Source organism: Heloderma suspectum, chromosome 6 (genome assembly GCF_057233095.1).
Source record: "Heloderma suspectum isolate Gila_16-S chromosome 6, 16-S_ref, whole genome shotgun sequence".
Lineage (NCBI taxonomy): Eukaryota > Metazoa > Chordata > Lepidosauria > Squamata > Helodermatidae > Heloderma > Heloderma suspectum.
The window spans coordinates 75,339,837-75,365,859 of NC_139463.1; the positions used below are offsets into that span (position 1 = coordinate 75,339,837).

The following is a 26,023-nucleotide window of genomic DNA, read 5'->3' on the forward strand; positions in this document are numbered from 1 at the left end:
AGCAGCATAAGTTTCCACAAGCCTAAAGTCTGCCCACCCCTGTTGTAGTGGGCCATCTAGAGCTTTTCAACTTGAAGCTGTTAATCCGTGTTAATCCGCTGTAGCTACTTTTGGTTTCCTCCTAGAATGGAGATCCGAACACTAAACGAAAAGTGTTTCCTTTCCTGCTTTTCTGCATAAACCAGACCTTAAGTCCTGAAGGCTGAGGTGGCAATCCACACTAAGTTCATAGTAAGGGCTTTTCTACATGAGGCCGTTAATGCACTGTATCTACCCTAGGTTTTGTTGCAGAATTGAGATCCAAGCACTACATGTTTCCTTTCCTGTTTTTTCTGCTACATAACCTGTAGGTGCCACTGTGGTATAACGGAATAGCACAAATACACAGGTGGAAAAAAAATTCTTTCACTTTCACAATTAAATACTGCACTTTCCCTGCTCTAAAAAAGTGCTCATTAGAGACAGAAGCAAAAGTGGAGGGTCACAATGTCATCTCAAGAACCTGTAAACAACAGTGAGTAGAGAATGATGAGTGCATGATAAATGCCTCATGTAGAAAAGCCCCTAGTCCAAAGTAGGAAACCCAGAGCTGCTGCATCCCCAGGAGATGGCTGTTCTGGCCTTTGCTTGAGACCTCCAGCAAGGGAGAGCTCACTGTCTCTCTGGCTCATTGGTTCCATTGTTGAACTGCTCTGAACTGCTCCAAAACGTTTCTCCTAATGTTCAGCCAAAATCTACCCTCCTGTAACTTATGCCCACTTGATCTTGTCCTGTCCTGCAAGGGCAGCACAGAACAAGACTTTGGTGACAGCCCGTCAGGTATCTCACGAGTGCTATCATGAGCCCCTTCAATCTTTCCTTCTCCAGGGTAAACACTCTGTTCCTTCAACATTTCCTTATAGGATTATTTCCCATACCATGGACCATCTTCATGGCCCTCCTCTGAGCCCATTCCAATTTGTCTATGTCAGGAGTAGTTGAACCTCTTTCAGAATTAAACTTTGGAGAAGGTCCTGGGGCTGCATTCCAGGGGTGGGTGGGGCAAAGGCAAAATGGCCAAAGACAAAGGGGTGGGGCCAAAATATCAGCGTACTTTAGCTTAGGGCTCTTCCTGCCAGTCACTAAGCCTTAGGAGAGGCATTTCAACCTTTGAGAATGGGGGGAAAAACCTGCACATAGGCTGGAAAACCACCAGACAATTGGTGGTAGGGGGAAAGGGGTGAGGTCCAAGGAAGCTCCCATGCCTATCCGGGGTTCCCCAGAAGGCTGGATTTGGCCCACAGTCCTGAGGTTCTGCCCCCCTGGTCTATGTCCTTCTTGAAGTGTGACTCACAGAACTGGACACAGTAGTCCAGATTAGGTGCCAAACAATCTCTCCAATGCTGATTGATTGATTGATTGATTGACACTGTCAGCTGCGTTCTTGTGCCACACCTTTTCCTCTGTGCACAAAACTTTTTTTGCAGCGTGTAGGGGTTGTCTGTGATCCAACATTAAAACGTGGTGAGGGCCCAAAGGGAGAAAAGGCAGGAAGCCTTTGTCCACAGGGCCTGGAACTTGGGGCTCCATCCTGCTTAAGACCTCTTCTTTGTGCTTCCCCCACTCTGCAGAGCCCCCTGCCTGTGCCAGTGTGGGAGCCCTCGCGGCAACCACGTCTCCGTAGCCACGGAAGATGCCTTTGGAGCAGCCATTGTCAGCAAATGGAACTCAGCCCAGCATACAACAGAGGGCCCCACTGATGCCTACGGCGAGGTGGAGTTTGTGGGCACTGGCCGCAGGCCCAGCAAGGCGAGTTTATCATGGGGCAGAAGCTAAGCTAACCATGGGATGGAGGGTGGTGGGATTACGACAAGAGAATGTGGTGCCTCAGCAAAGCCACAGCGGCTTTATCTCCTGGCTCTACAACAGCCTTTCCTAACCTGGTGCCCTCCAGATGTGTTGGGCTCAGTGCTGTAGTGGAGCCAGGGTTCACAGGGATGCAGCACCAACACATTTTTATTAGCAGGGTTGCTGATGTCATCTGCTATCCCCCTCAGACTTCCTTGCTCCTTCTGAGCTTAGCTGAAATCCTCATAGTAGCTGAGGGGAATGATTTTTCCCAGCAACAATATATTGTTCCCTGTTGTAATGCAAAGTATTTTGGGGCAGCTTGGTTTTGGATGGGCAATAGAGACCCATTTGCTTTACAAAAGACCTGCTCCTGGTGGAGATGAAACTGCCAGAACTGGGTTGTTGACATGGATCAACACAGCTGCCTCCATTTTTGGACTCTCCTTGCAGGGTCTGTCATGATGAGTGCCTGCACTTCAAAACTGACCCCTACACCCCTGGTTGGACTACAGCTCCCATCAGCCCCAATGTCTAGGCTGGCTGGAGATGATGGGAGTTGCAATCCAGCACATCTGGAGGATACCAGGTTGGGGAAGGCTGCTCTACAATCTAAGATAAGAGGGAGAACATTGTACATTTGGGGGTATTCAAGTGCTGCCTTCTTACCTTCTTCTCCCTGCCCTCCCCACTGCAGTTCATTCGTTTGTCGGACACATCAGACCCTGCGGCCACCTATGGCTTGGTAACGCACCATTGGAAAATCCCACATCCTAACCTGGTAGTGTCAGTGGTAGGCGGTGAAGGTGAGGTGTGTGTGAGGGCCTGGTTGAAGGATGTGCTGCGAAACGGTCTGGTCAAAGCAGCTCAGAGCACAGGTAAGGGCCATCTTTTGGTTTGTTTTCATTGTAGCCCTTGGCTCTTTGAGCACTGGTATTTTGATTGCATGCGATCAAAACATTGCACTGGTGCCAGGGAGATCCCTGGTCCTGCTGATGTGGATGCCTGCAGGATGCAACATTGAATGGCGGTGAAGAACTTCGCACCTGATCCTATCCACTTTTTGTACTGCATAGAAGGCTATAAGATCATATAAAGACTATATCAGTGCTAAGAATTACTATAAGATCAGGCTGCAAAGCTGGACTTTTATATATATCAGTGTTGGGAAGGGCAAAAGGAAAGAGAATGTTACTTATTGTGGTGGTGACGGCTTTTAGGATGTAGAGATCTGATTTTCAAATTAAGAATGATTTTAATCCTGTAATAATCTCTGAGTTCCTTTTCCAGTCTGTGCCAAGCGAATAAATACATAAATTAGAACAAATGTTTCAAAGTTCAGGATTTTGTAAAAAGTATGAAAATAAAGAATATACAGTATGATGTTGTGAGTGACTAGAGTGTTAGATTACGACCAGGGTGATCAATGTTCAAATCCATTTACACTGCCTTGGGTTTCCTGGAGGGATCAGTGAATGACTGGATGAATAAATAAATAAATAAATAAAATACATCCAAATATGCCTGATTTATTCCAGTCAGGAACTTGACATTCTGATCGCAGAACTCTGGATTCCTTACTTCAGGATCCAGGCACTTGGAGCAATTTACACACACTGCCTTGACACATACTGATGTGAGACCTTGTGTGTACAGATTTGGCTCTGTATACTCAGTAGCCCAGTTCAGATTGCCATATCTTGGTTTATTGAACTGAGATATACAGGAGCCTTGTGCCCACACTTTGCCCTTTGCTCCTCCTGTCACAGCATGCAGCAATCAAACCAAGAAGTCTCCAATGAATCACAGTTTCCCGTTTAGTCTGAACCAAGAAACTGATTATCACCTTTGGAACAAGCCAGGATCTTAAACCAACTTCAAACCATGGTTTTAAGATCTTGGGTTCTTTCAAAGCTGGTAATCGCAATTTCTTGGTTTAGACAAACACGAAATGATGGTTCATTGGAGAATTCTTGGTTTGATTACTGTGTACCAAGAAGGGAGGAGCAAAGAGGCTGCATATATGGGCAAAAGGTTCATGCGTATCTCAGTTTAATAAACTGAGATACAATAATCTGAACACAGCCAATGCTTCCCTGTATGCATCAGTGCTGCTTCAGGTAACACATCTGGATTTAAAAGGGGGGGCATTGGGCAGTAATAATTCACTCTCCACAAGAGTACAATGATCTCCACATTTTCGAAGTTCACTCTAGGTAAACATCTAATTGTGGGCTTTTCTTGCTCACGGTATGCTGTGTAGAAGCCTTTGAGACAGGTGTCAAGAACTGATGGATTTGGGGCCAAATGCAGTCCTCTGAGAGGCAGGGGCATTGCTAGGCCTGGGCCCATGGGGTCGCAGCCCCAAATGAATTTCCTTGGGCCCCTGATTTATTCCCCGAGCCCTGAGTGTCCATTGGTGCCAATGGAGGACTTTTTTTTAATCAGCTTAATTGCCATGCATGGGGGCCATTTTCAAGGGGGTTAACCCCCTCCCCAGATGCTTCAATACCAACACCACCCAAATATTCCCCTGCATGGCAAGTAAGCATAGAGAAAAAGTTGTTCTGTTGGTTTGGGATGATCCAAGTCAGTGTGCAAATTAGCTGAAGAATGCATTATAGTTGAGGTAATTTGGATGAGAAATTAATTGTCTGACTTCATCTCCTGTGAAATTTAAATAAATCCCAGTAAATATTTTAAATTTGCATACACACACACACACACACAAATTAGCATATGCAGATTTTATGCAGATTTGTGTTCTATGGGCCTGGGGCCTGGGTTTTTTAAGAACCTAGCAATGCCCCTGCTGAGGGGTGCTGTCTGGATCTCCCTGTTGTCAACCTTAGTTGCAAAAAGAGGAACAGCATCTGTGGCAACCGGATGTCTTTCTTTCTTTTATGAAGACTTTACCCTGTCCTTTCAGTTAATACTCTCATGGTACCTGACATCTGTAAAACAGCTAAAACAATAAAGCAATATTGTAACGATAAAAATTTAAAATGGCCGAGACACTAATAATAATAATAAAAACATACATAAGCATTAGTGGCAAATTAAAAAACAGATTCATTTTTGTTTGAAGAGACTTGGGAAAATTAAAAGGTCTTTGAGAATAAAAAGGAATTAGACAACAGGTGTTTTGTAGCAGGGTGGAAAATAATTAAGAGTTTTGGCCCGCTGCTGCTGCTTTCTTTTCAAAGCAGCTCTCTAGTGAAAGAGGTGGCTGATCGGGACATTACAGCTACACTGCCCTCAGTCTCAGTGGTATTGTTGAAAGTATATTAGAATTAATTGAAATACACCCAAGTGAAATGCATTGCCTGGAGATTGGACTATTACAGATTTTTATTTAAAATAGTGCTAACATTCAAGTTAAAAGAACAACAATCCCAGGGAGTTTGCCCTAAAAAAAATTGGGAAATAGGATGGTTTTTCTTTTCTTTATGACTGATTTGACCTGATGCATCCCCACCTGGCTTTAGTCTATTAGCTTTGATCAGAATGTCTTTCTTACTTCACCACCTCCTGCTGAGGGGGTATACACAATGAGGAGGAGGCAAGGACGGGAGAGGCAGCAGCAGTGGAGAATGTTGCATACCAGCTGCTGTTCGTGTGCTGTGGTGTAGGATATACAGAAAAAATACTAAGGGCTCTCTTTGGTTTTTGATACTTGTTTTGGAGGCAGCATGTGTTTCTGTGCATGCACAAGTGCGTTCAGACAGGATGCGGTTGTATGGCACAAACAATTTGCAAGTGGAAGCAGGTCATACTCTGGAAGATGCGATTATTGCAAAGTATGCATGAACTGAAGGAGCACTTACAGGTGATGCATGCTCCTTTACATAAGGGTGTTTTTTATTGCTGTTTGTGTGTGTGTATGAAAAAGAGAGAGAGAGAGAGAGAGAGAGAGAGAGAGAGAAAGTGTGTGTGTGTGTGAGAGAGGGGGGGGTGCTGTTTCTGGCTATATTTATAATAGCAGTCATATTTAAAAAGTGCACTGCAGGCTTTCTGCATGGGTGTGGATGCTTTAGAAAGAGGGAGTGGATACACAGACGAACATATCTGGGCTGGTCCTTCTGTGTGTACTTTGATAGATAAGCAGCTTGTGTATACGTTACAGGGGTGCCCTTTGTTCGATAGGTGTGTCCCGGAGTGAAATGATTGTCATCCTTTTTCATTTATGGCCATTTCTCAACCACAGATTAGCTACAATAACAGGCCCTGTTTGGAGGGCCGTGGGCAGGAGCTTCAGGCAGTGTTCTGAGTGCTTTGAACGTATGCAGAAAAGCACTCCACCTTTAAAAAAATATCTTAACAGAAACATGTTTTATTTGACTTCAGGTCCAACATTTACAAATGTTCATAAGCTTTAAAATTTCGTAATGTGCTCCATGTTGGTGTAATGGTTTCCTGCTCCCAAACAGGTGCCTGGATTATGACTGGTGGCCTGCAGGCTGGCGTGGGTCGCCACGTTGGGGAAGCAGTGAGGGACCACACCATGGCCAGTACCAACCCCAGCACTCATGTGGTGGCCATGGGCATTGCTCCGTGGGGCATTGTGGAGCAGCGCTGCTGTCTTGTGAACCCCAAGGTATTGTGGGGGATGGGGTTGATCAGGGAAACTGCTGGTGGGCACACCACACAGAGGATGGGGATGGGCATGGAAGGGTTAGCCTGTAAAAGCCCTCCCAGGACTGAGACGTTTATGATAACTACCATCCAGTTATTACGAATACCCCATTTTGGGTCCAGGTGCTCAAGAGAGTGGTGGCTGCACAGCTGCAGAGGCTCTTGGTGGATATAGAGAATCATTCTGGACCCATTTCAGTCTGGGTTCAGGCTTGGTTCTGGGACGGAATCAGTCTCGGTTGCCCTGATGGATGACCTTTATCGGAAGAGGAACATGGAGAGTGTGACCCTGTTGCTTTTCCTTGATACTTCAGCAGCTTTTGATACCATCAGAACAGTATCCTCCTGGACCGTGGTATCCTCCTGGAATGGCTCCATGAGGTTGGAGCACTGCATTGCAGTGGTTCCATTCCTACCTGTGGGGCTGATTCCAGAGAATGGCATTGAGGGATTGTGTCTCGGCTCCTTGGCGATTGTGCTGTGGGGTGCCACAGAGCACGATCCTGACACCAGTGCTTTTTAATATCTATATGAAGCCATTGGGTGCGGTCATTGGGGGATGTGAGGCAAGGTGTCGTTCATATACAGATGACGCCCAGCTCTGTTTCTCTGTTACTGACCTAGACCAGTGCCTGGATGTAGTGGTGGGCTGGATGTGGGCCAACCAAGGGAAATTGAGTCTTGGTAAGACAGAAGCTCTGTGGGCACCAGAGTGAGTACCAGAGGCAGTGAGCCTATGTACACCAGTTGCTGGGGAACATGGATTGGAGAGTGCTGTTGCGCTCATCCCACTTGTCCATGAGCTGCCATTTTGCACGAAATCGCAGGTAAGCCTTTCACAGAAATCGCCATTTTGCACAACATGGCGATTTCCGTAAAAGGCTTACCCACAATTTTGCGCAAAATGGCGGCTCGCGAACAACCAGGATGCTACAAGCTCTCACCGGGCACCTGCGGACTGTCTGGTGGCTTGCCCTGCATGCCTTCCAGAGTCGGGCAAGTGGTGGGAGTCTGGATAGCAGCACATGGGGTGGAGGCATTCGCTCACCCTTAGGCCTTGGTGGCAAAGAGAGCAAATTACCAGCTTTGGTTGGTATTTGGTACAACAGCTACGACGATTCCTGGTTAGGGATCACCTGGCTTATCTATGCATTAGTAACCTCAGGTTTGGACTATTGTAATGCTCTTTATCTGGGGCTGCCCTTGAGATTGGTACGGAAGCTGCAGCTAGTGCTGAATGAGGTGGCTAGATTGTTCAGTGGAGCTTCCTACTGCGTACATACAATTCCTTTGTTCTGCAGTGGCTGCCAATTAGCTACCGAATCATGTTCAAGGTGTTACTCCTGGCTTATGAGGCCCTAAACAGCCAGGTGATCTGACAGACCACCTTCCTCCATATGTGCCTGTACATTCTGAAGGGGAAGCCTTGCTTATGGTGCTGCAGCCTATGGTTTGTTTGTCCATGGTGTGGAGGAGGGCCTGTTGTGGTGCCCACCATGTGAAATGACCTCCCCATTGAGATCAGGTGGGCCTCCAGTGTGGAGTGTTTCCGTCGGCAACCTAAGACACATTTGTTTGCCAGGGTGTTTCCCTGACTGTTAGCATTGCCTGCTATCTCTGGTATTTTAATGAGATATGTTATTGTTTTATTACTACTTGTTTTACTGATTGTTTTTATGGTATTTTGTCATGATTTTATCTTGTGTGCTGCTTTAAAAAAGAAAAGAAAAGCAGTGTAGAAATTGTCTGGAATAAGTAAATGAATAAATGTGAGAGAACAGAATCACTTCATTCACTCCCTTTTTTTTTTCCTGCCCTGAAGGGTTTGTTCCCAGCACGTTATCCCCGGACAGTCCCTGTTAGCCCTTTCTGCCCTTTAGACGCCAACCACTCTGCCTTCTTCTTGGTGGACGACGGGACACAGGGCAAGGCAGGTGGCGAGGCCTCCTTTCGTGCCCGCCTGGAACGCTACATTGCCCAGCAGAAAGTGGGAGCTGGTGGTGAGAGCCTTTCCCCCTCCATATACTGTGATTGTATCCCCCTTTGCTTACCATGGTTGCTCCAGCTTGCTCCCAGCACTCTCTGTGGCAGACATAGGCAACCTTGTGCCCTCCAGACATTTTGGACTACAATTCCATCAGCCCCAGTCAGCATGAGCATCGGTAAGAGGTTATGGGAGTTATAGTCCAAAATATTTGGAGGGCACCGGGTCACCTATCTCTGCTGTACTGAATTGTATTAGGATGTTTCAGACAAGGCTTTTATCATGTAATCATCCTGCCTGATTCATGGAATTTTACAGGGGGTCCAAACAAGGTAATCTTCTACTTGCTTCTTCCATTCCTTTTTTTCTTTCCACAAAAAATCTGTTCAGGAGGGAAAAGACAGAATAGCTGCACAATGCCTTTTGATTGACAGCACTAAGAGACGTCTGCCTGGAAGTATACTGCAGTAGCTCCATTGAAATTAATGGGACCTAAGGTAGTTAGGACTACCTTAGGTCCCATTGATTTCAATGGCGTTACTCGCAGGTCGTCTGAGTCTGAATCCAACCCTTTGGACAGACCTCATGGTTTCTTTGCTGCCTATACTTGACTGCAAATCATGCCTCTCCCCCATTTACTGTTTCTCCCAAAACTAGTGACCTACCGTTAAATACAAAATGCACCCTTCCCTGTTTTAATGTGGTCCAGATCCCATCCCAGCTACACACAGTTAAAAATAAAAACAGAGGCTGTTCTGTCATGGTTCCTGTTTCAGCTGTCCTTGATTGCACTCTTGTTTATTACTGTCACTTCTGTTTAACTTCATGCCAGTGGTGACCTTACATCTCCTCCTCAGATTCACACATTTTCATAGAATTAAAAAAAAAAAACAGTATCAGATAAATAAGCCAAACAATGCGAGGCCTGGTGGTGAGATAATATGGTGGTGCCGCCCCCTCAGAAAAAGGACCTATTTCCCACATCCATAAGGGTGAGGCAGAGGCCTACTTCTCTCTGAGGTGCAGGTAAACCTGTGTTTGGGCTGTATCACTTCAGTCTTCAGCACACATGAGTGAATGTTCCTTTGTATATCGATAAACAAAATTCTCTGTATGCAGAAATATCCATAGTAATGTCAGAGAGAGGGCTAGATTAGAACCCTATTCCCTAATACCTAGTTTTCTAAGGGCGCAATCCTATGCAGGTTTAGACAGAGAAAAGGCCTACAACTCCCAGCATTTCCCAGCCAGCATGGCTGGCAGGGGAATGCTGGGAGTTGTAGGCCGTTTCACTGTCTAAACCTGCATAGAATTGCGCCCGAAGGAACTTTTTGTATGGAGAAACAATAAATTTGTGCTCCCCCACCTGTTGTCAGAAATAGTACAGTCCAGGTAGTGTTTTACCACCCTAGTGAGAACTAGGCCAGGATTTCCTGCCTTGTTAATTCATACACAGTAATGCCCATTGCTATACTTTTATGTAACTGGTCAGCTTTCCTCACAGTATATTTCCTCCCTGGTACCCCAAAATATTTGCCCTTTCTTACCCTGCATTGGTTTTCTAGTACTTGCTCCTCCTAGGCCTGTGGGGTCTCTGCTCCCTCATCTATTTCCCCTCTTTTACTGCCTACCATAGGTCTCGGAAGTATTGAGATCCCTGTGTTAGTGCTGCTCATTGGTGGGGACTCAGCTATGTTCAAGGTAATGGGTCTGCGATCTTGTGGAGGGAAGTGGTGGAAGGTTTGGGGCAGCGGTGCCATCAGGTAGAACTTTGGGGCAGACGTCAGGGCCCCACTCATCAGAATGGGCAGCTGGGCCCTGAAATGCAGCAGGGCAGGTGTACCACATTTTGAAGGAAGTGAAGTAATACACAATACCATTGAAAGAGCCCCACCTGTAAGACCATTTGAAGTAAGTAAAGTAATACACGTTACCGTCTAAAGCAGGGCTTTCCAAACTTTTCATGTTGGTGACACACATTTTAGACATGCATCATTTCGTGACACGGTAATTCAGTTTTACTAGCAAACAGGAGGTTAAACTAACCCGTTATAAGAGATACGGACACGTACATAAATTGTAATAACGAAATGTATGGGGATACAACATATCTCATGAAAACCTTTCATTTATATTTTTTAAAATATAGTTTGTAAGATAATAACATACATTGTTGTCATTTATGAGTAACAGTATGTAAATATGTGCAAGAATTTTAAAAAGTTGAATAACACCAATGACTACTTACCATTTTAATGGGATGTATGAGGTCGATGGGATGAACACAGCTTTTCAATATTTGGCGGAATATTAGATAAAGACACTCGCATTTCATCATCAAGCATTTTTAAGCTTCCACGTTTCAGTGTCTTTAAGTTTGCCATCGATGAAAAGGATACTTCACAAATGTATGTAGTAGAAAACTGCAGAAGAATTTTTAACGCTTTTTTAGCTATGTTTGGATGCATTTTTGAAATTCGAATCCAAAAGCTGTCTAAGTCACCCTGTTCATGCATCATTAACAGATTTTGATCATTTTTTATGTCAGCTAATTCTTCTTCTTCAATAAGTGAAAAGTTCCTCATTGCAGTTGAAAGAAATGGATTTCTGATCCAATCATAGTCTTGGATTTCAACATTTGGGAAGTAATGATGAACTTTCTCTCCAAGGAATGTTAAATGGTCAACAATTAGCAAGCTGATATCGCATTTTAGCTGGCACTCAGCAGTTTTGGAAAACATTTCAAAATTTCCTTCTTTCACTTTCCTTTTCCAAATTGCTATTTTGTCTCTCTTAGCACAAATTTTATGTACTGCTGTTAAGATATTTTCTCCTTTTCCTTGCATACTGGTGTTTATTTTATTCAAATGTTCAAATATGTCAGCAAGATATGCCAATTTCGTGCACCAAAGTTTGCTTTGAATTAGATCGCAGAATTCATTTTGCTGATTTTCCTCAAAATGTTTAAGCATCATTTCCCTCAATTCATATATGTGACAAAGCACTCGACCTCTTGAGAGCCAACAAACTTCTGTGTGTAGTAGAAGCTTTTAAAACCTTGCCCCCGTGTCTTCACAAATATGAGCAAATAATCTTGATTGAAGAGGTCTACTTTTAATGTAATTGACCATTTGAACCACTTTGTCCAAAACTTTTCTTAATTCATTTCCAATGGTTTGCGCAACTAGTGCTTCGCGATGTAAAAAGCAATGAGTAATTATAATATTTTCATTCTCTTTCTTTGCTAAAGCTATAAAACCTTTTGTTGAACCAACCATTGAGGGTGCGCCATCTGTGCATATTCCTACATAATTTAACCATTGCAAATTATTTTTCTTCATGAAGCAATCAAAAGTTTTAAATATATCTTCACTTCTAGTTCTCATTGGAAGTTCTAGACAACACAAGAATTGCTCAATAATTCTGTCAGTATGAATGAAACGTATAAAAACCAATAATTGTGCTACCCCACTGACATCTGTTGCTTCATCTAATTGCAATGTAAAGATCATATTATCGTCTTGAAAAATATCCTTCATTTGCTGCTTAATGTCATCAGACATGTCTTGAATACGTCTTCCGATTGTGTTATCTGCCAAAGGGATCTTATTAACTTCTATCTCAAATTCGGGCCCAAACATTGTTCGAACAATAGCACAGCAAGATTCCTTTATGGTGGTTTTGGCAATAGCATGTGGGTCCTTGTTTTTGGCAATTATTTGAGCAACCAAGTAACTTGCCTTTTGAGCTTTCTCTGATGTCTTCATTCTCTTTGTGAATGATGCAGACTGCTTCTTTATAGATTTTGAAAGCTCAGTAAAGTGTTCTACTGGTTTTTCTGACAAATAACAGTGTTTTGAGGTAAAATGACGCTTTAATTTATTTGGCACCATACTTTCATTTGCAAGTATATCCCCACAAACTAAACACTGGGGACAAGGATTGTTTTCATTACCAGAAAATGTGAACCCCAGTTTCATATAATCTTTACTGTATAAACAAGGCTTGGAAATTGTTGCTTTACACTTCTTATGTACTAATACAGACCGTTCAACAGTTGATTCTTGCGTAGTTTCCTCTATAGCGGCTACATTTTGTTCATTGCAAATGTCATCTTCACCAACTTTCCTTTTCTTAATTAGAAATGTATCCATTTTACGGGTAATTCAACTGCAGTGTAATGAATACATCTATGCAAATTTATTTCTAGGTTTTAGCATTAACTAAATATGAAAATAACAGGACTGTTTTTAGCGCTTATCTTTCTCTGTTTTTTCTTATGAAAATAACAGCACCTGCGCTCCACTCCCACAGTGATAAAGTGAGATAAAGATAGGAATCAGGACCAGGAGAAAATGTGAAAAATAAACAAAATTAACTTAAGTATTTACAATACATATTAGGACACATAGGTCCAGGTAGGAGCTCAGCTGCAAAAACACATGAAGTAGAGAAGCAAAAGTCCAACAAAAATGGTGTAAATATATGTCTCACTACAAGGCTATACTGCTGTAAATATTTGCAATGCCTATGTCCAGAGTCCAGTTCCAACACTCTCTGGTGGTACACTGCCAGTGGGTGGTTAATCCACAATTACAGCAGAGTAAAAATAAAAATAGATGGCAGAAATCAACTGAGCTCTGTTCCGACTGGCCAAGATGGCGGACGGCCCACTTGGTGTAGTCCCAGGCGGCGTTTCCACCTGCGTGTTACTCTGGCCTGGCCGCGCAGCAGCGCGGTGCAGAAGTCTGCGAAGGGCACGCCTGAAACCACGCAGGGCTGGTGGCCGCTGCCACTTCTCCGTGCTGGCGCCAACGTCGGCCGAGCTCTGCTCCCAGAGCAGTGCCTCCCTTCCCCCCTCTTCACCCCGTGCCTCTACCTTTCCGGGGAGCTTAGGCTCGAAGCTCCTCGCCTGCCCGGCACAGCCCTCCCTGCTCTGGGGGCGTCCAGCAGGCCGTTGTTCTCCCCTGCTGCCCTGCAGCCGCACCGAGGACGCGGGGAAGCCTCTTGCCCAAGCTGATTGCAAATTGCTCGACTAATTGCTCTGCTAACTTCGAATTCTCCACACTCCTCCTGCAGCCAATGTTACCACACTCCTCGCTGTACCGCTCCAACATCGCCAATCACGTGTGTCCTACGTTAAGACGCCACATGATCCTAAAGCAGCTAATGTTAAGCACCTAAGCCTTAGCAGCTAAGCTGCTTTAACATGAGCTGCTTTAGGAAGTTCTGGGGGAGGGGTCAAGGGAAGCAAACGTAAGGGAGCTCCGCGGTGCCCTTCCGCACAATTTTCTGCATTTTGCGCAACACACCTACACACTGCTGCCGACACACTAATGTGTCGCGGCACACAGTTTGGAAAGCTCTGGTCTAAAGTATCTTCCCTCCTTGCAAGACCGTTAAGTGCAGACTCTAAGGGAGCAATCCTATGGCTGCTAGTCAGTGCCTAGATGGCCATAGGATATCTTGTTTTCCAGGCACTGACCTCGGAGCCTGGAGAACTGATCTTCCCCCCCTTCCGTGCTGCCTCACAGCAGCGCAGAGAAGTCCCATGCTTCGTGCTCACAAGAGGAGCATGGAGCCGCTGAAACAGGGCGTTCTGGGGTGGGGAGGACGGAAATACTGGTATGACACATCCTACGTGTCGTACGGCAGCCTCCTCCCCCACTCCTCCATCCTGAATTATCCCTGCCATGCTTCTCCTGCCCTGCATTGCATAAGCGGTCACCTCTGTGTTTGCAGGCGGCCGCCTATCTGCATAGGATTGTGCGCTTAATTATCTAAGTGCGCTACTGGCTTGGGGTGGAGCTAGGAGGTGATCATGATGACATAGAAACAGAGCAAGGAACTATGTGAAGGATCAGACATAGATGGTGGAAAAAGGACCATGGGGTGAAATGTGTAAAGTGTTGGAAGAAAACTGGGGGCACCAGAGAATAGAGAATGGAAAGCATCTGTTGGAGAGAGGCCCAACAGTGAAGGTGGAGGCAGGATTCATGCACCTTAAAGGGGTGCAAAATTCTCCTTGTGGAGGGAAGCGGGGGAAGAAATCCCAAATTTTTGGATCTGTAAATATGTTTGTAAGGAAGAAGGGTGGGGGAAGGTGTGAGGAGGAAGATTTGGGGTGGATGTGGACTAAGGGGTTGTGGGAGATGAAAGGGATGGGGCTGATTGGGACAGACAAGGAGTCTTTGTTGTTGTTGTTCAGTCGTTCAGTCGTGTCCGACCCTTCGTGACCCCATGGACCATAGCACGCCAGGCCTTCCTGTCCTGCGCTCTCTCCCGGAGCGTGCTCAAGTCCATATTCATTGCATCAGTGATGCTATCTAGCCATCTCATCCTCTGCCGTCCCCTTCTCCTTTTGCCTTCAGTCTTTCCCAGCATCAGGGTCTTTTCCAGAGAGTTTTCTCTTCGCATTAAGTGGCCAAAATATTTGAGCTTCAGTTTCAGTATCTGTCCTTCCAATGAGCAGTCAGGGTTGATTTCCTTTAGGATGGACTGATTTGACCTCCTTGCAGTCCAGGGGACTCGTAAGAGTCTTCTTCAGCACCACAGTTCGAAAGCATCAATTCTTCAGCACTCAGCCTTCCTTATAGTCCAGCTCTCACAGCCATATGTTACTACTGGGAAAATCATAGCTTTGATTATACGGACCTTTGTCAGCAAGGTGATGTCTCTGCTTCTTACTATGCTGTCTAGGTTTGCCATAGCTTTCCTCCCAAGGAGCAAGCATCTTTTAATGTCATGGCTACAGTCGCCGTCTGCGGTGATCTTGGAGCCCAAGAAAATAAAATCTGTCACTGCTTCCATTTCTTCCCCTTCTATATGCCAGGAAGTGATGGGGCCAGATGCCATGATCTTAGTTTTTTTAATGTTGAGTTTCAAACCAGCTTTTGCACTCTCCTCTTTCACCCTCAACAAGAGGCTCTTTAGAGCCTCTTCGCTTTCTGCCATTAGACAAGGAGTCTACAAGAGGACAAATATGGGAAGGGAGGTCATTGGTGCGGGCAGAGATGGAGAGGAATATGATAGAGAGTGTATATATAATGGGAGCAGTTGAAGAAGATTAGATGTAGGGAGAGGGAATTTTTGGAGGGAAGGGCACTGAAAGGAGGCCCATATTGGGAGATGGGGGGGTTCACTGGGTGGACCAACACAGAACTTGTTGGGAAGGAGCTGTTGCTGAGTGGAGTGTGGAAAAGGTGCTGGGGTCCCAGAGAAGGTGTCTTTTGGAGGGGACAGCTTAGTAGGTTCCAGGGGGGTTCATCTCCTCACGCCAACAGCTTCTGTCTCATTCCTTTTCTCCAGCGTGTATCTGAGGCTGTCGATGCCTCTATCCCCTGCCTGCTCTTGGCAGGAACTGGGGGAGCAGCTGACTGCTTGGCTGAGTTGCTCGAAGAGACACAACCCGGAGAATCCCTGAAGATGCTGGCAATGAAGAAGATGCAAGGAAAGTTCCCTGACAATGAACTGGAGGACTTGGCAGAGGAGGTGGGATCTAGGAACAACACCCCCCTCTTTTTTCTCTATGGGTTCCCCAGAACTCTTGGAATCAGGGCTGGCACCAAGGGTTGGCATGATCGGGCACCTGCCAAGGGCCCACACCCCAGCAAGGGCCCACAGACAAGAGCCCCCTGGAGTTGCTCCTCCTTTTCACCATTACAATTTGCTTGTTCAACTGCCTTTCTCTCTGGCTCAGACATTGATGGTGGTGAGAAACATGAGCAATACATGCCACTGCCTACTTGTTTACTGACTCTCTGCCTATCAAGTAAGTAAGTGGCAGCAATGATGAGGAAGAGGAGGAGGAGCAAAAGCAGCTGGTAACAATGGTGGTGAGGGGGCCCATTGAGGGTGACTTGCCCAAGAACCCTCAAAAACCTGGAGCCAGCACTGCTTTGAGTTAATTGAGATTTCTTCCTATGATATTTGAGTTTTTGAAACTTTCCTCCCATCCCCCCAGATGGCTCACTAGTCCCTAGGGAACCCCTTTTCTCTCTCTCTCTGGAGAGAGGGGACCTCATGTTTTCTGAGAGATCTCCAAGGGTCTTTCCATGCTTCTTCTCACCAGGTGGAGCATATTGGAGCTCTGCGGGAACTGGTGACAGTCTATTCAGACCATGAGGGTCTGGAGGAGTTTGAGACTATCCTGCTAAAAGCCCTGGTGAAAGGTAGGTATCCTAACACAGATACCTCTGGTAACCTTGATTTTGAAATGAACTCTTACCCCATTTCCACAAATTCTACTCCATGAACATCTCCTCCTTGCAAAGATCTCCTTTTTGCAAATTTCTCCCCACCCTTACTAGTATTCCCCCTTCTTGCACCCACCACCATCACCCCCCACCCCCATTTATAGTGCAGCAAAGGATTGAAGGGATTGAGGGGGAAGCTAAAGCTATTGGTGGTCTCATCTTCTCCCCTTCTGGCAGCCTGTAGGCGTTCAAGCGAGGCCAGCTGCTACCTGGATGAACTGCGTCTGGCTGTAGCCTGGAACCGCGTGGACATCGCCAGCACTGAGCTGTTCTGTGGGGACGTTCTGTGGGAGGTAAGTCAGCAATGATGTGGGAGGGAAGGGAAGGGAAGGGAAGGGGGTTCCATATGGAAAATAGGTGAGAGGATACTGGAGGCCCAGTGGGAACATGAAAGGGAAGGGGAGAAGAGATGGAGGGAATCCTTGGGAAGCAGAACACAGAATGGAGACAGCACGGAGGAAATAGATTGCAGTTTGGGGGTAGGTCAGGTAGGACCATCCCTTCCATGAACCAACGTGAGTCGCTTGACTCAGGCAGCACATGGCAGGGGTGGCAGATTATGTACACATGTGCACACACACACTGGGCCCCTGCTTCCCCCTGCATCCACTGTCTCCAGCTAGCCAGCCACCTGCCGGACTCCCGCCACACATCTACTCCCCTGTGTCAGGAGCACCCTAGCTGCCTCTTAAAGTCCCCTCCAATTGCTGAAACAAGATGAAGACAAAAGGGATTCTTTCCACGGCTTGGAAACACATGGACCAGAAAGCCACAGGGATAAGCCCCCACATCAAGCATCCATGTGGTGGCTACATCACAGGCAACAAACACAGGGGCCCGTTTGAAATTGCCCTTTGGTGATAATAGAGGCAAGGACAGAGATGTTAGATCTTTAAAAAAAAAACCTGAACAATTCCCTTCTGAGTGGCTGTGAGCTCACCGGGTGCTCCTGAGAGCTCCAATTGAATTGAGGGGGTATGGCCTGAGTACTCCCAGCAGCTGTATGGGCAGAAAGTTTCAGTCTGTTTCCCATCTCCGAGCAGAGCAGAGCATAGGAAGCTGCTCCAGCTGGTCTAGGGACTATAGAAGCAAGCAAGCTCCCAGAGAGCGAGTGATCAGAGAGAGCGAACAGGAGTTGGCCAGGGGAGGTCAAGGGGGAGGCTCCTAACATTTTTTTTAATATCAAAACTTTTTTAAAATTTATTTTTCTTGTAACACACACTTCCATACCAGTGGGACTCTGTTTTTAACCTCCAGTGAGTAGAGGACCAAACACAAGCTACTCTAGTACAATCAGAAAGCTAGACACAAAAGGGAAAAGAGACTATGGAAGGACAAGACTCTCCAGTGGTGGTGACCTGCAAGGTCTGTGCAATGTTTGTTTTCTTGCCTGAGAACAACATGGCCTACACGTGCAACAAGTGAAAGTTGTTCACCCTGCTGGAAGAAAAAATAAGAGGACTGGAGCCGCGACTGTTGATCGTCCAGGGAATAAGAGAACACGAAGAGTTCCTGGACAGAACAGTGGAACTACAGCAGCAAAGTGATGAACAGAAGCTTGAAGAGCAATAGCAAGTTGAGGCAGAAGAGGAAAATGCTGAGGTGAGGAAAAATGCAGTACAGGATACTCCTTGGAAAAGGGTGACAGTTAGGAGCAGAAGAACTAGAAGCCACCCTGCACCAGTGGAAGCAGTGGAGCTATGGAACTGTTTCCAGGTACTTGAGGATGAGACTGGAGGACAGCCTGCAGAGGAAGAATTACAGGGGAACCTGCATGAGAGTGAGCAAGAGGCTGAAGGTCAGTCAAGCAGAGGCGATGAAACCAAGGCCTACAACACAAGAAGAGAAGAGTAGTAGTAGTGGGAGACTCCTTGCTGTGTGGAATTGAAACCCAAGTATGTCGCGGAGACCCGTGGACTCGCCAGATATGTTGTCTCCTGGGAGGACAGATTAGAGACGTGACTGAAAGGTTGCCTGCACTCATAAAGCCCACTGACAGGTATCCCTTTCTTCTCATCCATGTAGGAACAAATGATACCGCCAAGTGGAGCTACGAAGAAATCATGTCAGACTTTGAAGCTTTGGGAAGGAAACTCAAGAATTTTAGGGCCCAGATAGTTTTCTCATCCATCCTTCCAGTAGTTAGAAGAGGGATAGAAAGGGAAAGAAAAATACTCCGGGTGAATGACTGGCTACAAAGGTGGTGCCGACGAGAGAGATTTGGATTCTGGGACCACGGGCTATACTTCCTGGAAGATGGACTGTTGGCAAGGGGTGGGTTGCACCTCACAAAGGCTGGGAAGAATGTGTTTGGCCACAGCATGAAGAACTTTATCAGGAGGGCTTGAAACTGAATCCTACGGGGAAGGGAGACGTAACGTTGGGGGTAACAGTGGACGAAGGCTCATGCACCTCAATGGAGAGAACAGCTCTAATAGTGCCCAGTAATAGTCTTCACAAACATGTAGGAAGAAAGCCAGACCATAAAGCACATGGTCTTCGATTTCTATATACTAATGCCCAGAGTATGGGAAACAAACAGAACAAACTTGAACTCTTAATACAGGAGGGAAATTATGACTTGATAGGTGTAACTGAGACTTGGTGGGATGACTCTCATGACTAGAATACAGCAATTGAAGGATACAACTTGTTCAAAAAGAACAGGAGGAGCAGAAAGGGAGGTGGGGTTGCACTATATGTTAAAAAATACATATCTCTGCACAGAAATACAGGAGGATGAGCTTGGTGGCCTCATCGAGAGCATCTGGGTTAAAATAAATGGAGCACAGAATAAAAGGAACCTGGTGGTTGGAATCTACTACTGGCCACCCAACCAAGGAGAAGACGAGGATGAAATTTTTGAAAAACAAAGTGCCAATGTTTGAAGGAAGCATGATGTAGTAGTAATGGGGGACTTCAATTTCCCCAATATTTGTCGGGAGACAAATTCTGCAAAACATAGCCCCTCCAAGAAATTCCTGACTTGTGTTGCAGATAACTTCCTCCTACAGAAAGTAAAGGAAGGAACTAGAGGATCGGCTATCCTTGACTTGATCCGAACCAACAGAGATGACTTAATGGATAAAGTAGCAGTTACAGGAACTCTGGGGGAAAGTGACCATGTTGTACTTGTGTTCTTGGTTCGAAAAGAAGCAAAAGCCAAGTGTAGCCAAACGCATACCCTGGATTTTAGGAAAGATGATTTTAATAAACTCAGAACAATGATAAGCAAGGCCCCATGGCAAATGACTCTAATGAGAAAAGGAGTCCAAGATGGGTGGGAGCTTTTAAAAAAGGAAATTCTCAAGGCACAATTACAAACAATTCCAACAAGAAGAAAAAGTGGGAGACAACAGAAGAAGACAATGTGGCTTCACAGAAGGCTTAGAGATCACCTGAAAACAAAAAAGGACACATATAGGAAGTGGAAGGAAGGCCAAACAACAAAGGAAGAGCACAGGCAGGTAGCACAGAATTGCAGGGATGGCATCAGGAAGGCTAAAGCTGAGAACGAGCCGAGGTTAGCGAGGGATGCTAAAAGCAACAAAAAGGCTTTCTTCAGATACATGCATAGTAAAAGACAGAGGACAGAAATGGTGGTTCAGCTATTAAATATGGATGACAAAATGATAACAGATGACAAAGAAAAGGCAGAAGAGCTCAGTTCCTACTTTGGCTCAGTCTTCTCCCAAAAGAGGGTCTATGACCTCCCTGGCAAAGGCGAAGTACAGGCTGAAGGAGCAGGATTGCAGCTTGAGATTGATAGGCATATGGTTAAGGAACACCTAATTACTTTGAATTACATCCTAGAGTAATAAAGGAACTGGCAGAAAAGCTCTCAGAATCACTGTCTATTGAGAAATCATGGAGGACGGGTGAAGTGCCAGATGATTGGAGGAGGGCTAATGTTGTCCCTATCTTCAAAAAGGGTAAAAAGGAGGAACCTGGGAACTACAGACTAGTCAGTATGACATCAGTCCCTGGGAAAATTCTGGAGCAGATTATAAAACAATCCGTCTGTAAGCACCTTGAAAACAATGCAGTGATTACTTGAAGCCAGCATGGATTTGTCAAGAACAAATCCTGCCAGACAAATCTGATCTCATTTTTTGATCAGGTAAACTCCTTCGTGGACTGTGGGAATGCTGTGGACATAATATACCTTGACTTCAGCAAAGCTTTCGATAACATCATGATGAGCAAACTAGCTCAAAGTGGGCTAGATGAAACAACTATCAGGTGGATTCACAGTTGGCTACAGAATCGGACTCAGAGTGCTTATCAATGGGATCTTCTCAAACTGGGGACAGGTAACGAGCGGGGTACCACAAGGCTCAGTCCTGGGCCCAGTGCTCTTCAACATTTTGATTAATGACTTGGAGGAGGAGGTGCAGGGAATGCTGATCACATTTGCAGATGACACAAAATTGGGCAGGATAGCTAATACGTTGGAAGCCAGAAACAAAATTCAAAGTGATCTTGATAGACTGGAGTGTTGGGCAGAAAACAACAGAATGAAATTTAATAGGGATAAACGCCAAGTTCTGCACCTAGGAAAAAGAAACCAAATGCACAGTTACAGGATGGGAGATACTTGTCTCAACCACACTACAGGCGAGAAGGATCTTGGAACTGTTGTAGATCACAAGCTGAATATGAGCCAACAACGTGATGTGGCTGCAAAAAAGACAAATGTTTTTTTGGGCTGCATTAATAGAAGCATAGCTACCAAATCCCGGGAAGTACTAGTTCCCCTCTACTCAGCACTGGTTAGGCCTTACCAGGAGTACTGTGTCCAGTTCTGGGCACCACAGTTGAAGAAGGATGCAGACAAGCTGGAGAGGGCTCAGAGGAGGGCAACGAAGGTGATCAGGGGACTGGAAACAAAGCCCTATGAAGAGAGACTGAAAGAACTGGGCATGTTTAGCCTAGAGAAGAGAAGACTGAAGGGAGATAGGATAGCGCTCTTCAAGTACTTGAAAGGTTGCCACAGAGAAGAAGGCCAGGATCTCTTCTCGATCATCCCAGAGTGCAGGACATGGAATAATGGGCTCAAGTTACAGGAAGCCAGATTCCGGCTGAACATCAGGAGAAACCTCCTGACTGTTGGAGCAATACGACAATGGAACCAATTACCTAGGGAGGTGGTAGGCTCTCCCACACTGGAGGCATTCAAGATGAGGCTGGACAGCCGTCTGTCAGGGATGCTGTGACTTGGGTTCCTGCATTGAGCAGGAGGTTGGACTCAATGGTCTTGTAGGCCCCTTCCAACCCTACTATTCTATGATTCTATGAATTTAGTTTTAGCTCCTGTAATGCACTTGGTAGGAGGACAGTTTTAAGTGCCATGGTACAGTTATGTAATTTTAGACTGTGGACTTTATGCCTTTCCTCACTTACTTAAAAATGTGGTAAGCCAGCCCTGCTGCATTTCAGGGGCCCCTCCTGCTCATTCTGCTGAGTGGGGCCCTGGACATCTGCCCCAAAGTCTTTCTCTGACGGCACCACCATATTAAGTAGCAAGGAAAGTGCAAGGGATGAATAAGCTGTGGATGAAGGTTAGCTGTGAACTATCTTTGGAGGGAGGTCAGAGTACAGAATAAGGAGATGAGGAGTTGGGATGGTGCAGAGGGACACCTTTGGGGCGGGACCGTTGCTCAACCGAAATCCCCTCCAGAGCAGCTAAAGCGTGATGATTGCACTTGGGAAAGCCTGATCATGACCTTCAGCTATTCCCATGAGATGCATAACATAACATGCCACCCCAAATCCTCTTTTACCATCGTTCCTGCTCTGCTGTTTCTTGCAGCCCAGCTTGCTGGTGGAACCAATGCGCGACGCTTTGCTAGGGGACCGCCCTGCCTTAGTGCGCCTCTTCGTGGAGAACGGCTTGGATGTTGGGCAGTTCCTGACCTGGAAAGAGCTGGAGCGCCTCTATGCGGGGGCCCCTGAGGTCTCGCTGCTCCACCAGCTTCTGCAGCGGCGCCAGGCCGCCAGCCCTGAGCCCTCCCCGCCTCCTGAAGACCTGCTGCTGGAGCGGCTTCCACCTGATTTCCACCTGCCCCAGGTGGCCCACATCCTGCATGAGCTTATGGGGGATGTTTGTGCTCCCTTTTATGCTGGACTGCACCCTGTTGGCCACAAAGGGACAGGGGTAGGTTGCAGCGGTATCGGGAGATGTGTGGGTGGTCATGTTGGGAGCACCGCAGGGATTGGCAGGGGACTTTGGGGAGACGAGAATGAGAAGGAATCTTGGGGGTAAGGATGTTGGAGGAATCCGCAGCAGATTCAGATGAGTTTGGATTTCTATGAATCTGACCTGCAGATTCTGCAGCGGACTGGCTTTTTCCGAGTTGCATGGATTATGTGGACTTACAGACCGGTTGTTTATTTTCAGGGGGATTTGTGCAATTTCATTGGTGTGCAAATGCGCAACATTTGCGCAAGTACGCATTAGTGCAAGTGTGTGTTTGCAAACTAATGAAATTCTTGTACAAAAAATGTGATTCTTTCAATGAGCAGACAATGGATCCGCAAAATGCAGATGGAACGGGTTTAATGAAATCTGTACATCTCTCCTTGGGAGGGTGGCCATTTATCTCTTTAGTTCAGGGCTGGGGAACTGGTGGCCCTCCAGATGTTGTTGGATTCAAATTGCCATCAGCCATTTGGCCAATGGGCCCAGCAGGGCCCCGGCCCTGAATTTATTTCCCTGGGCCCCAGATCTATTCCCCAGAGCACTGTCCATTGTTAGAACTAAAACAGGCCAAGTAAAGTAGGCAAAAATTAAACCAAAACAAGGACCCTAAGTCCCTACATGCATTAAAGATTTAGTAGTGCTCCCCCCCCCCCGCATACAGTGGGTTTAATTAATGGCTGTTATTTATTTCATCAAAATAAGCCATAGAAAACCCTAAGACCAACCTTCTGCAACCTGGTACCCTCCAAATGTGTTGGGCTACAACTCCCAGAATTCCTGACCATTAGCCATGCTCTGCTGATGGGAGTTGAAGTCCAAAACATCTGGAGGGCACCAGGTTGGAGAAAGCTGCCTGAGACAGACTAAATGGAAAATCTCAATAAAATCTCCCCCGATACCAAATCTATGACTTTATTCTTTATGATATTTATATATCCTGATTTGAAATGGAGATCCCAGTGATCTCCTATCCAGATTGCTGGTCAGGTTTCCCTTTACTTAGCTTCAGTAATGCTGAAAAAACGGTAAGAATTGCTGGAGAGGGCATTTTCAGGGGGGAACTTGCAGGCAACAGGAAGGCTTAAACACTCCCTTCCTGCCCCCCAATATTTCTCTATGCTTGCCCATCCCCCCCTCCCCAGCGTTCACTTCATAACATGTAGCTTTGTCCTGACTACTGGGTAAAATGACAGATATTGCTGAAAAGGTTGTCTTATTTATAGTGGCTGCCATCACGCTGCATCAAAAAATGTTGAACAGCAATGAAATTAATTGTTGCTGTGACGATTACTGTTTCGCTGCACTGCTTCATCAAGCAATTGTTACAGCCCATTGATTTGGACAATAAATGATTTTACTTACTTAAAAAAATAAATTGTTTACATTCAGAGTCATAGTCCAAGTTCCAGAACTTGATGTTCGGTGCTATAGAATTTGGGGTGATAGCTGGTGCAGAAACGGATTCCTAATAATGCCCATTTTTTTAAAAAAAATAAGTTTCCAGTCTTCATTGTGGAAGACTCTTTTGGAAATAAACAGGCGGTGCCGGAAAAAAGGCTGTATTCTCCTGCCCATACCCCTGTACAGTCTTTTGCTTATCAAATTTCTAATTGGGTTCCACAAAGTCTCAACTATTACTTTCAAGAACTGGAACTTTTAGGCAACATGCACATCTTTGAATAAAGGTTGCTGAATGGAATAATTTATTTGGAGCATCCCATTTCCACATTCTCAGTAAAACATTGAGATTGTTGTTGAGGCTAAAGTTGGGGTGGGTTATTTTGTGTGCGTGTGTGTGTGTGGGGGGGTCATAAATTTTGGGTAGCTTTTGAACACCAACCCTCCAAGGGTGTGTCTGATCCTGTGCTGATTGTGCTCCTTTCTCTCCTCTCTGAAGAGCAAGGGATCGTTACCCAATGGAGATCCCGTGTACCTCAACGAACTTTCACCAAACCCTTGGACTGATCTGTTTATATGGGCTGTGTTGCTGAACCGTAGAGAGATGGCCATGTATTTCTGGGAAATGGTGCGTATGATAATGAATCTACCTCTTAAAGGGACAGAGACTTTGCTGAGAATGAATCTCTGTCCACTTCACTTGAGATGTCACGGGTACGTGGCAGGGAGCAGGTGTACGCTGTCCCCGGCTGCTGTTCTTAGGCTCCTGTATGGAGATCTGCCAGGATTCTGCATATTTCACTGTCAGGAAGTAACTATCTGTGTCGTTCAACCTTCCCCAACCTGGGCCAGGCCTCCAGATGTGTTGGACTACAACCCCCCTGCTGGCTGGAGATGACAGGAGTCAGAGACCTAGATCAGTCCAACTTCCATTTGTTCTGATTATCTCCCCACTCCCACCCCACCTTGTGGCTCTTTCTCCTGCCCCTTGCAAGTGTTTTCCTCTGGTTTGCTTATTCTGCCAGGGGGAGGCAGCTCTGCAGAGCTATGGAGTGGCCACTTATGAGCACAGGAAACCACCTTATGCCAAGTCAGACCTGTGGTCCATCTAGCTCCATGGTGTCTGCTACCGTGACCGGCAGTGTCTGTCTTCAGACATTTCCAGGCTTAGCTGGAGATGCTAGAGCAGGCGTCTCCAACCTGGTGCCCTCCAGATGTTTTGGACTTCAACTCCCATCAGCCCTAGCCAGCATGGCCAATGTTCAGGAATGCTAAATGATTTAGCACTCTTTTATATTTGGATACCCATGAATTCTCCAGAGCTATTTTTTTTTTAATAAATTAGAAATACTCCTGTTCTACCCTCACCTTTCCATCCAGATATGGAACCCCAAGGCAGTTTACACAATTATAATAAATAAAATGAGAGGAAAAGAACAACAATGAATCCGTAATGGCAGCAACAAGTAATAAAATACCAAATCAATAAAATACAAAAGCAGAGGAAATTAAAAAAACCAACAGATAGAACAGCAGGAGGCATACCTAGCATGAGCTTGCCTGGCTTTTAAGTTCTTCAAGTGAGGCCCTGCTCTCAGTACCGTCACCAGGAGAGGTGCATTTGGTGGGGCCGCAGCTCCCAGGCTCTGAAATTCCCTGCAGAGGGAGGCTACGTCGACCCCCTCTCTAGGCTTCTTCACACGGAGCTTTTATCCTGCTACT

General features: G+C 45.9%; 1 protein-coding gene across 2 annotated transcripts in view; it reads left to right on the top strand.

The window, feature by feature from the left end:
- TRPM4 (transient receptor potential cation channel subfamily M member 4) overlaps window positions 1-26,023 on the top strand; it is a 55,216-nt gene that overhangs the window by 4,047 nt on the left and 25,146 nt on the right. For both annotated transcript variants that reach the window (XM_084805021.1, XM_084805020.1), the window contains exons 3-12: window positions 1,611-1,788; window positions 2,525-2,705; window positions 6,258-6,424; window positions 8,285-8,462; window positions 10,083-10,147; window positions 15,755-15,937; window positions 16,518-16,617; window positions 16,879-16,994; window positions 22,514-22,858; window positions 24,801-24,929. In XM_084805021.1, coding sequence (XP_084661147.1) covers window positions 1,611-1,788; window positions 2,525-2,705; window positions 6,258-6,424; window positions 8,285-8,462; window positions 10,083-10,147; window positions 15,755-15,937; window positions 16,518-16,617; window positions 16,879-16,994; window positions 22,514-22,858; window positions 24,801-24,929 — 1,642 coding nt within the window. The remainder of the gene's footprint in view (window positions 1-1,610; window positions 1,789-2,524; window positions 2,706-6,257; window positions 6,425-8,284; window positions 8,463-10,082; window positions 10,148-15,754; window positions 15,938-16,517; window positions 16,618-16,878; window positions 16,995-22,513; window positions 22,859-24,800; window positions 24,930-26,023) is intronic.